This window comes from Clytia hemisphaerica, unplaced genomic scaffold, assembly GCF_902728285.1.
Source record: "Clytia hemisphaerica strain Z4C2 unplaced genomic scaffold, Clytia hemisphaerica genome assembly, whole genome shotgun sequence".
Lineage (NCBI taxonomy): Eukaryota > Metazoa > Cnidaria > Hydrozoa > Leptothecata > Clytiidae > Clytia > Clytia hemisphaerica.
Window position 1 is genome coordinate 559,348 of NW_027103979.1, and position 16,959 is coordinate 576,306.

Genomic DNA, 16,959 nt, shown 5'->3' on the forward strand with positions numbered 1-16,959 from the left:
TCAATTTCATTAACTACAAGCCGCTCTACAGTGCAATTATTTTGATTTTATCTGGCTCATGTTCAGTATTATTTTAGGTCTTTCGAACGTTCTAATTACGTTCGAAACAGTTCGAAATCAGTGCAGAAAATCAGTAAACAGTCGATTGTTTTGATTAATCAAAATTATTTCATCCAAATAATTTATTTATAAGAACAATTTCAACATTTTAAATTTTAGAATAAAACCCGTCAATTTTAACTAATTTTTGTCTTCCTTTTTAGTAGAGAACCACAAAATACTTGTTTCATAGACAAACACTTATTAAGATTTTAATATAGAAAAAAGTGTATGCATGTATGTAAATACAATCAAAATTCAGCAATATGCTTATAAAAACTATAAATGCGACAGTTGAAATTTTCTTTAAATTTACTCATTTTGAGCATTAAAAAATCAAACAAATTATGACCCAGATTTAATTGAGCGTAGAAGATTGTTTAATTCTGTTTGTGATTAAGTTTCGTCTGTTTAAAATAAAGTTTAAATTTTTTAAATCGTTTAATTTAACCTCGTTAGTGTTTTTACTTAATTCCTTCTTTATTATAAACGCAAATTACAACAACTTATTTTTGTTTTCTTTAATTGTATTGTTTTGTCCAATTTAGGGAGAAATTTAAATAAACCAAATTGGCATATTCCGGGAAATGTTGTGATGAACTTTTAGTACAGTTACAGGTATGTTGAATTTATTTTGAATTTTCCTTTAAAAATGCATTTATCTATATACATTGCTTGAGATACAACGACTTGAATAGGCCATTTCATTTTAGATCCATAGAGTTGGGTGGACAAACATTTCCAAAGGGTAATTTGAGGGGTGTTTTTTCAGTTTTCCAAGGGGGTAAAAAGTTATTCAAAAATTTCCAGGGGTTAAAAGACTGATTATAGTCCGTCCACCCTCGCTTTAAGATATGAAAAGAATTTTTCCAAGGTGTATTTTTGCAAATTTTGCCTTTTTCCAGGGGGTATCCACACATTTTCAAGAATTTCTCTTTGACTTGAAAAAGTTCGTCCACCCTACTGTATGGTTTTTTTATGGAACAGTCCAATTTTTCTGTTGAGTATCTTCAGCCCTTTTATAAAAGAAAGAATTGACTATACTTTTCCCCCCTAAGCGAGAACTGTTCTTTTTGGAAAACATGCTTCGAACTATTGTTATATTGGGAGATGCCAATGTAAAATATAAATTGTAACGTGCCTCCTCATTTGTTGATTATCCCCCCCCCCAATCTCTCAGTCCCTTTAGGATCTTCCTCCCTGACGTAATCCCTGATTTTGCAATGAAAGATATTGTAAGTTTACTTCTGAAAACGCAATGAATCATTAAAGTTCTGAAATTTTCTTTATATTTCAGTCAACAAGTATAATACGATGACTTGACATACTGGTGAGGTTGTTATCAGATTGCAACAAAAGGATGGAGGACCGCGGCTCTCAAATCTTCACCGTAGTTAAGCTAGCGATATCGTTAACGTTGTTATGTTTCCTCTTACATACGCTATATCTATTACGTAGTTCACTCATCCATCTAAAGTGTGACCCGTACGATCATAGATGTTCGGTGACGCTCGCCGGAGAAGATATTACCGATGATGTAACGACAACGACAGCGAATGTCGTTCAAAATGACAAACGACCGAAAATCTTAATATTCTCGTTACCGCGTTCGGGGTCGTCGTTTTTCGGTGAAATGTTCAATCGTGAAGACGAATCATTTTATTTGTTTGAACCATTACATGCAAGTGAAGCGTTAACAACCTTAACACCGAGCTCCTCCAAACAGGCACATGACGCGGCCGGGAATACTCAAGTAGTACAAAGACTTAATGATTTGTACAAGTGTGATTTCAGAGAACACGAATATCTATTCCGTTTAATATCTTACCCGGAATTCAGTAACCCTCATTTTCGGCTTATGAGTAAAGTGCTAGCTTCGCCGCCATTTTGTGATTATGTAATGAATTCAAATGCAACGGAAGCCGAGTATCGTAAACATTGCAGAACGGTCGACACTCGAACTCTAATGGGGATATGCGCTAACAAAGATATGGTTGTTATTAAGGAGCTTATGCACAGGTTACCAGTATACAGCCCTAAAGACATGTCTCTATTACTCCAAGTGGAAAATCTGAAAACAATATGGCTTGTTCGTGACCCACGTGCTATTATTGCCTCGATGATTTCAATGGGTTGGATAACAAAGACCAAAACTCAAACATTCGAGCAAGTTTTCGAATCTACAACAAATAAAGTATGTCAACTTTACGAACAGTTTTTAGTAACGATGTCTTTGATGCCGGAGCGATATCGTCAAATGTTGAACGTACTCCGTTATGAGGATCTAGTAACGAGACCACGTGACGTTGTGCTACAAATCATCCAACTTACCGACGGTGTGATTGCGGAAAAGTCGTTAGAATGGATTGTACGTAATACGCAAGAAGAATCAACATCCTACACAACTGAACAAGAGGATAGCTACTCGGTTTACGGTAGAAATGCTACCTATTCGATGACGTCATGGCGTTCTAAATTCAATTTACAACAAATCTTTCTGATTCAAGGCCATTGTCGTCATTTTATGGATCGGCTGGGTTATAACCATTTCTGGGAAAACAAAACGCTAACTGACTTGAGTATACCATCTTATAGGACTGTTAACAGATTCTAAACCTTTGAGCTGAAATGCTAAAAGCGCCACATGGTTTAAAGGCAACCCCACGACTTATAGGACCATTGCTTTTTCGCCTTCTGTTTTATATCGGAACAATTTATAAGAAATTTGGTTAAATCCTAAAAATTAATGCTATAAAAAATCTTAGTCACCGAGTTTACCACAACAAAACTGATTTTAAGCGATTTTTTGTGTTTGAAGATAAAGCCTTTGTGTTCGATTCTGCCGTTAAGCGTAATTGACTATTTGATTATGATGTGACGTCAGAATTTTTTAAATAGGGGTTGATTAAATGATGTTTCTTTTACAAAAAATTCCGATTATCAAAATTTGGGATAATCTATAGACTTCCACTAAACCCTCATTATCTGAAAAAGATATTTTAGGTCCCTAAAGTTTAATTACCGTCTTCACATAAGTCTTAATATTCTCTTCATCTATTCGTTGCGGTTACAAATTTTAAGACAAAGCAAATAATTAAAATAAGGCTAATAAGTGTTTTATTTCACTTAATGTTTATGAAAATACTGGAAAATATTCTAAATTATGACATCGAAATTTTACTATTTTATTTAAAGTATTTTCTAACATTTTTTTTTTCATACACATCACTTTTAGGCCATATATGTATATATAAGTTTGATTAAATAAATAAGAACTTTATATTTTCTTTATATACAGAACTATCTCGAAAACTCGAACACTTTTTAGGGGATTTAAAAATTTTCGATTATGAGCTCGAGTTATAAGGGATTATTCGATTTATAGAGGTCGACGTCATGGAGACTACTGTGTCGATATCATACATACAGTAGAATCGCTATACTTAGAACTTTCAGGGGAAAAGGTTGACACTGCCGACGCACCGGCCTTACGGAAGCCCGCCGGAAGCGAATGTCCGGTCTCAATTGAGAAAACTCTTTATCACCAGACAATCCAAACACCGAATGTAAATCAGTATATTGTATGTCCGATGTTAAAACCTCGTATTTTGCGCTCGACACAATTGTCCGGTGATAAGAATTTGGACAAATTGTTCGGCGTAATTTCATAAGACTTTTCGCCACCGGAAAAAACATTAGACAGTCTGGTGAGTCGGCAGGGTCGTCAAAAAGGTCCTGATACATATTGATCTAAGGATATTACACCAAAATTTCTTTAGTAATTTCCCAAATAAATTGTTATAAGCAAAGGATTATGGAATGTTGTTTGAATATTTTTCATTTCATTTGAGGTTCAGTCTAGATGTTTCCACTTGGAACAAAATTATAATTCGACATATCGTGTTGTCGAGATAATTCTGTGATATTTAAAAAGTCGTCTGTATTTTTTAATAAAACTTTAGGTCTAAAAAAATTTGAATTTTGGAAATTTAAGGGAGGCTTCATAAGTGCATTAATACTCTTTCTTGGGCGCAAAGTTTTTCAGTATGTATAAATCAATTCACCAAGAGTGTTCAATGATTGCATGCATAACACAACCAGCGCGAAATCATACGATTTTAAGAAAAGTAAACAAGAATCAACTTAATACTGACAGTTTCATCTTTTACGAATCATTTATTGAATATCATTTGGAGGTTTTGGTATCCCCTTTTTTCAGGGCTTTGGTATATTCATCTTTGGTTTCATTGAAAATCTTTTCGTTGGAGGAGTTGTTAGAAAGTCTTTTGTTGATGGATAATGGTATTTGATGGATAATCTGTTTTGGGTGATTTGATGTATCGTTGGGTTCCTTTTCGTTTACTTAATTTTCTTCTGTTGAATATGCAATTTTATCATGAGTATTCTCCATTTGTACTGTATCCCTTTTAGTATGATATGCATTCAAAGAATAAACTTTCTTATATTTCACATATAGAACCACAACCAGGAAAATCAATAATAGAACCACAACGGCCAGAATCACGTTGAAGACAATAGACGTGGTGAACTCCTTTCGTAGAGATTCTGACGTTGTCGTTTTCCTTGTTGCCGGTAGCTTACCCTTTGTTGGTGAACTTATCGTCGTCATTTTCTGTTTTGTCGTTGTTTCGTCGGGCAGCGTTTCCGTCATTGTTGAAGTCGTGTCAATTGGATCAGGTTTTGCCGTACTTTTTGCCGTGGTTATGTTATTATAGTTTGCAATATCTTTAAATACTTTTAAATCGATTGTGATTGTTTCATTTTCTGTACAGTTTCCTAAAATAATTGCATTTTCTGTCGTACTCAATGTCAAGATATTTCTTAATGCGCATGTGCATACCAACGGATTATCAGAGAGATCAAATGAATCATATAACTTGGTTCCTGAGAGAAAATCAACAGGCAAATGTGACAGAAGGTTGTTTTTCAAGTTAAGATAACGCAAAGATATTAAATCAACAAGCTTCTTTAAAGGGATATCTTTAATGTTATTGTTTGATAGATCCAACCACGAAATAAATTTGAGTTTATCAATGATGTTTGGGAATCTTGTAAACTTATTATCCGCCAAATATAAACGAAATACATTTCGCGATAAAATCAAATGATCAATATTTGATAGCAAATTCGTTTCAAGATTCAGTTTCTTAAGCTCGTAAAAACGTTCAAAAACATCAGAATCAATGGTTTGTATACCGTTATATGAAAAATCAACTTTCTGTAGTTTTGTGGTGTATTGCGATGGTATTAAGTCCTTATCAATCTGATAGAATCTGGTTAACTTGATGATTGAGTTGTTGGCAACGTTCAGATTCTGAATCCAGCATGAATTAGAGAAATGCATATCATCAGTTGTGGTGATGGCATTAGAGCTGAGATCCAGAGTGAGTATAGGAATATTTAAAGTGATATTGACCAACTTGTTATGGCTAAGATCTAATAAATACAACTCTGGTATATTGGCCAAGAAATCGTTATCAAAAGATGTCAGATCATTATGACTGAGATCGAGTGCTTTCAATTTGGATGCATGTTTAATGATGGTGTGATGGACTGTTTTGATGTGGTTGTGCGATAGATGGAGCTCCCTAATATTTGGCGTGTTGTTGAAAGCACCTAAGAAATAAAAAACAATGATGATTTCTGTTTTTACATCTTCCTAGCTGTTTTGTCTATCAAAATTGATCCGTTGGGACCATGGGTTTAAGGTTTTGCAACACTCGGATAGAAATATAGAGATCTGGTTACTATGAATCTTTCGCATCCGTCTGTTCAAGAAACTTTCTTGGCCTGTTCACGAAAATTTGGATCAATACACGAATTTCCTGTTAGCCGATTCATGTGAAAAAGTCACGAAAAAATGTCGAGTAGAGCTCTTATTGGATGAGACATGTAAAGATTATCTCATACTCTGGATATTAAAAAAATATATGTTTATGTATGCAATCTTCAGCCAATCAGAGCTTTGCTCGACGTTTTTCGTGACTTTTTTATATGAATTTGCTAATAGGAAATTCGTGTATTGGAGTCAAGTTAATTTGAAAAAGGGCTTTAACTACCTGCATCAACCGAATCTATCTTATTATCTCTCATATCCAAAATCAACAACTGCTTATATCCATTCATAAAGTTTTCTGGTAATTTCTTTACAGCTGTATTGGAAATCACCAAATGTATCAAGTCTTTTAGATGACTCATCACTTTGGTCGGGAGTTCCGGTAAAATACCATTCCCGTTGATCCGTAATTCCCGTAAGCTACGTAGTCCGCGTAATGAGTTATACTTCAAACTGTCAGTTTGGATTCGAAGGTCAATCAGACCAGAGGAGTTAAGAAATGTCTTTGAGCCAATAAACTGAATAGGGTTTTGAGTCAGATCCAGAAAACGTAGCCCTGTAAATGTTCCTAAATCTTCCCTCGTAATATTGGTCAAAAGATTATCAGCTAAATTCAGCCAAATAACTCTGTCCGGTGTTTGAGAGAGTTTTGTAGGAAATGTAGTCAAATTCTTTGACCTACAATCACATTTTAACCCTGCGTGACATTCAGTAGGTATGTCTCGATGTGGGTCAATTGATCTGTAACAAAATGCTATATCACTCTGTTCACATTTGCATGTTTCATACGTTTTAAAACAAAGAACTTGTACAATGAAAATATAAAATGCTGTTTTGAGAACCATTTTTTCTCTACACCAATACTCAATCTCTAAAACCTATCTGATCTGAACATATCCATATGTTAATTTGTTATTCAATTTTTTAAAAGTGAGTGAACTCATGAAAACATGATGGAATTCAAGGTATGAGATAATGATGTAATTACGTCACTAATAAATCTAATTAACAACAGGAAAAAAATACTCAGAAACAAGAAACGCTACCTCGTTCCCTGCGCATTACCAGCTTTTTGATACTTACTGATGGTGCAAAAAAAATTATGTCATGCGAAAGATTACATAATTCAAAGGCAAAACGTCAGATTTCATTTCTTCTTCTATTTTGAAGTTCCTGCATTCGTTTTACTTTTTTTTAAAGCCCGTTGCATACGTATCATTCTTTTTTTATATAAATATGATTGTATAACATTGAATACATTAGTTATGCATAATACATAAACTACCCCAAATATTGCAATGTTTACCCCAGCCGCTGCATTGTAACTTTATAACGTCAGATTTTTTATGACGTATTGTATTGAGAGGTACCTCCTCTATGAAGCGGAACTCTCATTAGTCAACACCACGGTATTCTCTGGTGTCCATCAGTAACGTAAATAAAGCCTGGAAAAAAAAACTACAATATATCTTTTCAATCCATGATTATGAGATTCTTTTAATTCTAAATGTAGTAAAGGCTATAATTTAAAATGAAATTTCCAGGGGGTGTATGGAGTTTGTTTTGGGTCAGTTTTTCTAGGGGGGGGGGGGGTTAATGAAAGTTTTTACCCCAATGGGTCGAACAAAATTTGAGCACTTTCTAGGGACCTGGTTCAATTTCTAAGAAGCTAAAAATCATTCTTAAATTTTCTGGGGTGAAAGATTGATTTGAAGAAAAAATTTTCAAAGAAGGGGAATATAATATTTGTTGCAAATTTTGTAATTTTTAACTGAACTTTTAATACCTAAAATTTATTTCAAAATAAATCCAACTCATAATCGATAGTGTTTTTCTCACCATAAAAATTCACCTGCAACTTTTTATTGCAAAATATACAATTTAAAAAATTGCCTAAACAATACCAAATTTCCGCTCTTCCCACTATATCCTACTGTTACGTTATATTGATGTTCGTTTAACGTTCGTTTAACGTTCATGTACGTTATTTTAGCAACTTAAATTTTACTCTCTTCAGTGGCGTAGCCAGGATTTTCAAGGGGTGTCGCAAATTTCCATTTTCAAATGGGCGGTTAGAGGGCGGTTGTTAATTTCATTAGGGCGGTGTTAATATATAACGCCCAAATACTTCCAAACAACCGGGGGACGTTATGGGCTGCAGATCCCAATACCTGTGAACCCCAAACACAGGCCACGTTGCATGTGGTTAACCGGCAACTCACCATTAAACGAGTTTACCATTTGTTGAATGGGTGGCAGAGCCACACATTGGATCGAAAATATTCAAAGAGTGAGTGTCTCGTTCGTAATAATAGCTTGTTGTTTCTAAAAGAATGATATTGCCCTTTGGGAAATTCCTTTTGTCCTAGGGAAATTCCCGGATAAACAAACTCTCCGTCTTACAGTTTATGCGCTCCTTTTGTAAAATATAAAATGAAATTCTATTGTAAAGTGTGCCGATGGAGAGTGAAGAAAAAATGTGTTCATTTTTTTCAAAAAGTTATGTTATGTTCGTGTTATATAGAAATGTCAACAAGAGAAAAATTCGTTTCTTGAGTGATAATTTTGTGATTTGACATAAAAGTATTTTGTATGATTTTTACAAAGCTCATCATAAAAATAACCTTCAACAAAATAAATTAAAATTACTTTAGACTAGCAGGCTAAAATACCGTATACAAAACAATGTAATTAATCCCCCCCAAAAAAAACATTTTCTTGAGTCTTGAGTCTTGATCTCGTATAGCTGTCACTGAAAATAAGCACCGACAATTTTATCTTCTTCGAAAACGAAAGATGTCATTGTCTGTAAAATCGAGCATAAAGTCTCAAATTCATAAAACAACAAGAAACCACAACCAGTCAAAAACCAAGAACTGTCTATCATCTATCCATTACAGTATAATACAATATCATGCAATCCAATCAGAATACAGAACTACAGCATAGGATCTGTACAAGTACTCTCTCTTATATATTGCCACATACGATAGTCAATGTTCAATCACAAATCTTTACTTTATTATTATTTGCCATTCTGGAAACAAGCAACTTTTGCTGTCTTTTACGACGAATAGCATTCTTTTTTCTTCATCAGTACAATTCTTCCCAAAAACAAGAGAAGCACTATCAGGTCGGGATCAGGTCTTGAAAACTTTTTTCTGATACAGTATTCCAAATATATCTCTCGGCTCTCTCATGGTAATAGTCTCACATCATAATATAATCGAAGAAAGATCTTGCATTCAATGAGTCCCCTCCTCTTCTACTCGTTTTCTGATAAAATAATTATAATTTACGGTCACCGACGAGACCTCTTTTGTTCTGCTAACAATTTAACAAAGAGGATAACAATAAATATTAAAGTCGGTAGCCGTGTCATTGTTTTTGTGCAGACGATGAAGGCCAAAGTGAAGAAAAATTTCTTATTTTACGGTCCCGGAGCTGTCTTCATTTCTACCGAGCTCTACTAAGCTAAGGAATCGCAATACTGAATTTTGATTCGGTGCCCGTAAATTTATTAAAATCTAAATATCCCCGCCAATTTAAAACATCGCCGCCAATTGAAAACCGCCCATTGAAGGCGACGTGATTTTCTAAAAAAGCCGCACGCCGCGCGTGTCCGTACGAGCGCTAGTCGCCGCGCGTCGTCCTCTTACCAGCGCTTTTTATTTCTTGTCTTTCAAAAACTTTTGTTTGTCAAAAAAGGGTGTCGCTGAGTCTTCAGGAGCGACACCCTAGTGACGCCACTGCTCTTAAAACCCATTCAGAGAGAACCAGTAAGTTTTGAATGAAATAAGGCTGTTCTTATTTTTTTGTGATTTTCGATGTCTTTAAAATATTCTTTATATACTTTATTCACTTATCACCTAAAAAGGGACTAGCATTCTTGAGCCTAGGATTGTTCTTAATTTGTTCTTAGCATATTGCCAAAAACGAACATCATGTTCTTATAAGACTGTTCTTATAAAATAAAGTGTTAATAAAGGTGGGCCCGGAGTGTGCTAATGTTTTTTCTTTTCCTTGCGAAGTTTCCGTTCACGGATAAAAAGAGTGGTACCGTTTGAAAAAAAATAATGATTCTCGATGAGACCTTTTATACAGGGTGTCCGGAAATAAAGTATCGAGTCGTACCACTTCTATAGAAAGAAAGTTCTTGTGTGTGTTTCACTAAATTTTCAATTTTTAGTTTCTGTCTGTGTCATTGTAATTGTCACGCGACATCTTTTATGAATAACTTTTACAAAAAAACTATTCTCGATAACTTTAACGTCATGAAAATTGTAAAGAAAATTCATTCTTTTTAATCATAATGACAACAATCATTTTACAACAAAACAATTATTGTGCTGGTACAACCTTCAACTTCAATATTTTTTTCCGGACACTCTGTATATTACAGTGTGTCTTACATAAAATTGGAACAGATTTTATATAAGTGAAAACTTAGTTTGTTTTCTTTGTCATTTTTCAAGGAATACTTCAATTTTAATTTTTTACTTTTATAATTTTTTAACTTTTATAATTTTTTACTTTTAAAATTTTCTACTTTTAAAATTTTTTACTATTAAAATTTTTTACTTTTAAAATTATTTACTGATGATGGTACTCTGTTGAGGCCGAACACATTTAGAAAATAAATTTTAAAAAATGAACCAAAAGCAGCTTCTGTTATTTAATCTTTTACTGAAGATGTATGGAAGGATTGATTTATTTAATTCAATTTTAACATACTACATACCGTTGAAAAGATAATTCAGAGCATTATAATTTTTTAAGAAAAATGACTGAAGAATTTTAGAAAATTGAGATGAAAAATGAAGAAGAAAAAATGAACTTTTTACAGTTTACTGCTAAAAAGTCATTTTTGGTACAAAAGTACTTTGAGAAGCATCCTAAGACTTTTAAACATACTTTACCTTGAGAAATTTATTGATTGATTATTCCATCTTATTTAAATAATTCGAAATAATTCTTGACTCTTTTTCGTTTTTACTTTGAATATGAAATCTGTCCCGTTTTTTTCTAGGACATGCTATTATTTAGACATGGATTGTGTACCAATCCTCACAGATGATCAGCGCAAAGCTATCGTTAGCTTATATTTGACCATCGCTGCATTGGGTACCATATTAAATGTGCTTTCATTGTATTGCCAATGGAAAACACGTCGAACCCGTGAATTCAATAATTCTGCTCGGTTGATGGCAAGTTTAAGCGTATGTGATTTTATTGATTGCATATTTGTCGTGCCCGTCTTTTGTGCTGGATACCATTACTGGAAATTACGTTCGGACTGCGCCGCTCTAAAAGCACAGGCTGTCTTCAACAATTGGAATGCGCTTTATTCATCTTGTCTTATTGTGATGATTACTTTCAATCGGTACTTGAAAATTGTCAAGTATGCAAGATATGATCGTATAATGTCACGCAGACGTAATCTAATCATTAACGTGGCAGCAATTTCGACGTCGTTGTTTATCTCCTTAATAGCGGTAGTGAATGTGAATTCAATGCTTCTGGTAACCACCGTATTAGTTGTTTTTACCGTATTCTCAATACCAACCCTCTATGCTCTCCTCTACAAAAGTATGCGGGCTAACCAGCAAGTGACACCAGCCTGTCAGCGCCGTCTTCGTAACAACAAAGTGCTCAAGAATTTGCTCCTTTTGACCACTTGTTATTTGATTTGTAACCTCCCAGCAATGTGCCTTGTTATGTATGCTTTGATCTCCAAGAAAAAGATGATTTACTTCGAAGCAAGAGTTACGCACGCTATCGTGTGTTTATCCTCTGTGTTAAACCCTGTCATTTATGTTTTGAGAGATGCAGTTTACCGTCGAACTCTCTCCACTTTGTTGCATTTAAATCGTGTTGTGGCTCAGTGACCATAGCGTGCAGATAGAGCATCTGGCTATGGTGCCGGATCGTACCTAAGATTTCTGGTACTTGATGCCTCTATGATACTTTACAATTAAATAAAAGAGTCAAAGTAGAGAAACCCAGGGCAAGTAGTCTGTGAGTCGTCCTTGCCTGGTGGTCGCAAAATTAATTACTAAAGTATGGCTAAGTGAAATGATTACTGCTTTGAGAGAAAACTTATCTTAATACGGGCTAGTACTGGTTTCCTATAAATTTTGAGATGTTTACTGAGTGTTTACCGAGGGAATATTATTGGAACAAAACAGACAAAATTATAAAAAAAGAATGGGATCTTCCAGAAAAAATTTGAATATGGGGGGGTGGAGGATAGAAATTTTTTTGTAAATTCCCTCCACCACTGGACATTGTGAATTTTGACCCCCCCCCCCCCCCGGACAACAGATCTCACCCCCGGATAAGCATCAGTTGACCCCCCGGACATTCAAAATCACCCCTAATTAGAGCAAGTTTACCCCCAAAACAAAGCAAATTTTACAAAATTACAAATAAATTTCTGGAAGAGCCCAATCTGACTTTATATCATCATATTATTCATTATCACATTTTATCAGCGATCCAAAAGATATCTGCAATTTGTGCAATTTATCTTGTATTTTACATGTAAAAAATATAAAAAGATGTTGTTGTATTGTAGCGGTAGCTGCAATCGGCTGCAATCTAACGTCACTTCGCTACAAAAGTGCCATGCGCTTTTTTCCAACACAAAAAAGTGCATTTTTTTGGTCACTGATAAAAAAGTAATAGTTATCAGACATTTGCTCGCACAATATGGAAATATTTCACTCGTTCCAGAAAAATCTCGGAACTCGTAAAATATCTCTCGTATTGTGTCGCAACTGTCCGATAACTATTACATATTATTATCCGACGGGCTTAAATGGCGACATTTGATTGGCTTCTTTGCTGTCCAATATTTTCGAATACATAGCTTCCATGGGGGCTACATATTCACAATGACAATTGAGCATCTTCTTTTTGACGTTACGTCACAAAATAAAAATAAGACTTTTGAATAAAAACTACCAATAAACCAGATTTACGAGCTTATAAATTGGAATTATGTTTGAAAACGAGAAATATTTTAGCGATGAACGGATAATAAACCATTTATTTGGACGTAGTCTCATCCAATATGAAAAATATTGGGCTACGAGAAAAGATATTGAACTCGGCGATATTGGATTCGACTTTGTCCAATAACTGCTTATTATCATTTTCATTTTTCCGAAATCCGGCTTCCACAGAGAAAACAGAAAAATGGTGAGGTCATGGTTTTTCATCAGGACAAGATTGTACTTAATCTATATTGTGAGGAGAAAGAATTTTTTCTCAAACTAGTTTTTATTTTAGAAATTTAGGTGTTTTGTTTTTGACGTTGGAGGAACTGTAAATAGACGATAACAAGAAGGCCTCGTTCTTTTCTTCTCCTGGTTGCAAGTGAAGTCCTTCTTGGTGTTTTGGTGTTGGTCGAACTTTTCATTTTTTGATAGATAATGGTACCAGCGGAGGGCTGTGATTCAAATGAGAGAAAAAAATATTTTTAATTATGCTAGTTTTTTTAGAATAGACTTTTTCATAAATTACGTCACGAACATCACTTGCCTCGTTTTGAAATTACTGCCATGGTGATTAACTCCCAGCAGATTTTATTACAACAGCTTTCTATTCATAACAAAATCATTTAATGTCTCAAGGGATGTGATCACCATGGAACTTGTTTGAATACGAGGCAAGTGATGTTCGTGACGTAATTTATGAAAAAGTCTATTCTAAAAAAACTAGCATAATTAAAAATATTTTTTTCTCTCATTTGAATCACAGCCCTCCGCTGGTACCATTTATGAAATTGTCTATTTGAGCCTCGAGAAATATCACATGCTTAATGACAGGTAAAGTCCCGAACCCGAAATTTTGACGAGAATGATAAGAAATTGTAATTGCTATTACGCACTATTTTGAACATGAGGAAGGGATTTTTTTTAAATTAAGCTTTATTGTGTTTTAGTAGGAACTAATAATATTTAAAATGAAGCTCAATAAAGTAAGTTTATATAAAAAATTTCATTTTGATAATAATTTATAAAATTATATTTAGAATTTAAATATTGTAAATATTCTTTGCTTTAACAATTCTTGATCGCTAAAATACCAGCAAAGATGACTCAAGTTAAGATAACTAAAACTAAGTCGCAAAAACTTTAAGATCTTGATAAAATCATGAAATAGAAAATCAGAAATTAGAAAAGAAAAGTCAAAAAAAACTTTTAATGATTAGAAAATTTCATTCTAAGTCATCCTAAAATTTGGATCCCAAAGCTTCAACCTGCACATGTGTCGAGAATTGTAGTAGGAGATAGGTCACTTTATCATAAATCGTCCATCGAATTTGAGTAAGCACTTTCAAGCTGAATATCTGTGTCCCGTTTAGTGTGAAAAGCATTCAAATGAAATGTCTTTTTATATTTACGATAAGTTGATATGAAAGCAACAAGTAGGATGATAATCAGGAGGGCTAACAAAATATTGAATGTGATTGATGCAGTATGTTTCCTACGTAAAGGATTTTCAGTTGTTTTTGATGAAGATGATCCTCTCTTGCCAGAGCCTTGGACATCCGAACCTTTGGTGGTCGTTGTTGGGGTCGTTTCTGTTATTTTCTCATCTTCACAATCGAAGTTTTGGGATTTGATAGAGCCCAAGTTACCACAATAAACTTTGAAGCATAGTTTTTTGGTAACAGGATGATAATGTTGAGATATGATATCACCAGATTTGAAAGATGAACCATCTTGGAATTGACAATCTATTTCAAAACTTGGGGAAGATGTTGTTGTTTTGGTAGTAGATTGCGTTGCAGTTGTTGTGGTTGTTGATTGTTTCGGTTCTTTCTTGTGTTTTGTTGATGTCTCAGCAGTTGGCGTTGTGGTTGTCGTTGCTGTGGTTGCTGCTTTTGTAGATGTTAGTTGTTCTGTTTCTTTCTTGTGTTTTGTTGTTTGTTCAGCTGAAGGTGGCGTGGTTGTAGCTGTTGTTGACTGTTCTGGTCCTTCGTTGTGTTTTGTTGATGTCTCAGCAGTTGGCGTTGTGGTTGTTGCTTTTGAGGGTGTTGACTGTTCTGGTCCTTCGTTGTGTTTGGTTGATATCTCAGCAGTAGGTGGTGTGGTTGTTGCTTTTGAGGGTGTTGACTGTTCTGGTCCTTCGTTGTGTTTTGTTGATGTCTCAGCAGTTGGCGTTGTGGTTGTTGCTTTTGAGGGTGTTGACTGTTCTGGTCCTTCGTTGTGTTTGGTTGATATCTCAGCAGTAGGTGGTGTGGTTGTTGCTTTTGAGGGTGTTGACTGTTCTGGTCCTTCGTTGTGTTTGGTTGATGTCTCAGCAGTTGGCGTTGTGGTTGTTGCTTTTGAGGGTGTTGACTGTTCTGGCGCTTTGTTGGGTTTTGTTGATGTCTCAGTCATATTTGGTGTGGTCACAGTTGTTGGTTGTTCTGTTTCTTTCTTATGTTTTGTTGATGCCTCAGCAGTATGCGGTGTGGTTGTTGTGGGTGTTGTAGTTGTTGTGGTTGTAGCTTTTGTAGATGTTGGTCGTTCTGGCTGTTCGTTGTGTTTTGTTGACGTCTCAGTCATAGTTGGTGGTATAGTTGTAGTTGTTGTAGGTGTTGACTGTTCTGGCTCTTTCTTGTGTTTGGTCGTTAATTCAGCTGTTGTAGGCGGTATTGTCGTTGTTGTTGTGGTTGTGGCTTCTTCATGTGTTGTTGAAGGGTTCATAGTTGGTGCTGTATGACAAATCGATACTATTATTAGCATCAACGAACAAACTTTTATTGTGAAATGCAACATGTTTCTTTTTATATGTATTCGATAAATTGCATTGATTTTATTATGATTAAATTTTATGAATTCTCCCTTATTTATACGAAGAAAATCACCTATTTCATCAACTTTTCGAATGTGGTTTTCTCGGAAGATTTCAATTTAGTTCTTAATTAAGATCTTTCGTTACTAATTGACGTGTATCATTCATTCATAGCTTTTTTTAATTACTTCACATATTTTTTATTCCGCTTTTAGTTTTTTCTCGGAATAGATATAACAAAAGTTTTTTACTAGACATTACTGTTGACATCTTGAAAGTTTAGTCTCAGCACGTATAAGTTTTTTTAAAGGTTATCCTTTTAACAACAGTAAATCTTTTCTTGATGAAGTTCTTCCAGAAAATGGTCATATCAATAAAGCCCCTCTTGTCTAGGGGACATCCTCCAAACTCCAACCCGTAATTTTAGTAATCTTTTTCCCAGAATCTATTTTAAGCTTTCAGTAATAAATTTACTTAATCTAATGATTTGATCCCGACAATTTACCTACTTTAGGGTTGGAAATAGAAAAGTGCACCCAAGAAATCGGAGAAGATATTATCGAAACAGACCTTATTGAAAGACACCCTTGTGTCAAAGACGCGCTGGGACCCCAGCCCCACTGGAAAATTAAGCAAAAATCTCGTCTCCGGTGGGACGAAAATACCCTTGAAAAATGGGAAATATGCCCTGCAATTTCAGCAGCCCCATTGAGAAATTGACTTTGATTTCATCCCCATTTGAAATTGCACTCCTAAACCATCCCACTAGATTTTTTGACCTGAGAACAATAAAATTTCTATCCACATTGGGATTTCGATATAAATTTCCATCCAAATTGTAGAAAAAATTCCCACAGGGCTATGAGAGAGGGGGTTTTGTATATTTTCTTTCATTAGTACATCCTTGGAAAAATTGAATGAAATATTATAAGAAGTAAACACAATCGATTCTTTTGCCATATGTAGCAAATTAGTTGATAATTAACTGGAATCATAATGTGTGTAAAGCGGAAAAATTATGAAAGTTGATTCAAGAAGCGAAAACTAACTGTAATTACGATTGATGTAAAGTGAAATTCATACGTTGTCTAACTACGTAATTATTTTTTACCGCTACACCAACTAATTTCCTAATCTCGACTAGCTTCTCTATAACTCGGACAACATTTCTGTTATTACATTAGGCCATAATATTTTACAATCTCCCTGAAAGG

The 16,959-nt window shown here is 34.6% G+C and overlaps 5 protein-coding genes across 6 annotated transcripts in view; 3 read left to right on the top strand and 2 right to left on the bottom strand.

Annotated features, from left to right (window-relative positions):
- The window catches only part of LOC136810908 (polyadenylate-binding protein 2-B-like), a 276,555-nt gene that overhangs the window by 133,407 nt on the left and 126,189 nt on the right, over positions 1-16,959 (top strand). The window lies entirely within an intron of this gene.
- On the top strand, positions 568-3,390 carry LOC136810898 (carbohydrate sulfotransferase 1-like). Its single transcript, XM_067067482.1, has 2 exons — positions 568-717; positions 1,397-3,390. The coding sequence occupies exon 2, from the start codon at positions 1,460-1,462 to the stop codon at positions 2,711-2,713; it is 1,254 nt and encodes a 417-aa protein (XP_066923583.1). The 5' UTR covers positions 568-717; positions 1,397-1,459; the 3' UTR covers positions 2,714-3,390.
- LOC136810897 (nephrocan-like) lies at positions 3,261-6,877 on the bottom strand. Its single transcript, XM_067067481.1, has 2 exons — positions 6,180-6,877; positions 3,261-5,736 (listed from the first exon to the last, which is right to left on the bottom strand). Exons 1-2 carry the CDS (start codon positions 6,799-6,801, stop codon positions 4,463-4,465), a joined length of 1,896 nt encoding a protein of 631 aa, XP_066923582.1. The 5' UTR covers positions 6,802-6,877; the 3' UTR covers positions 3,261-4,462.
- LOC136811023 (cannabinoid receptor type 1A-like) lies at positions 11,005-11,844 on the top strand. The gene has a single exon (XM_067067626.1). The coding sequence runs from the start codon at positions 11,005-11,007 to the stop codon at positions 11,842-11,844; it is 840 nt and encodes a 279-aa protein (XP_066923727.1).
- Positions 14,035-15,780, bottom strand: LOC136810896 (integumentary mucin C.1-like). Its single transcript, XM_067067480.1, has one exon. The coding sequence runs from the start codon at positions 15,727-15,729 to the stop codon at positions 14,266-14,268; it is 1,464 nt and encodes a 487-aa protein (XP_066923581.1). The 5' UTR covers positions 15,730-15,780; the 3' UTR covers positions 14,035-14,265.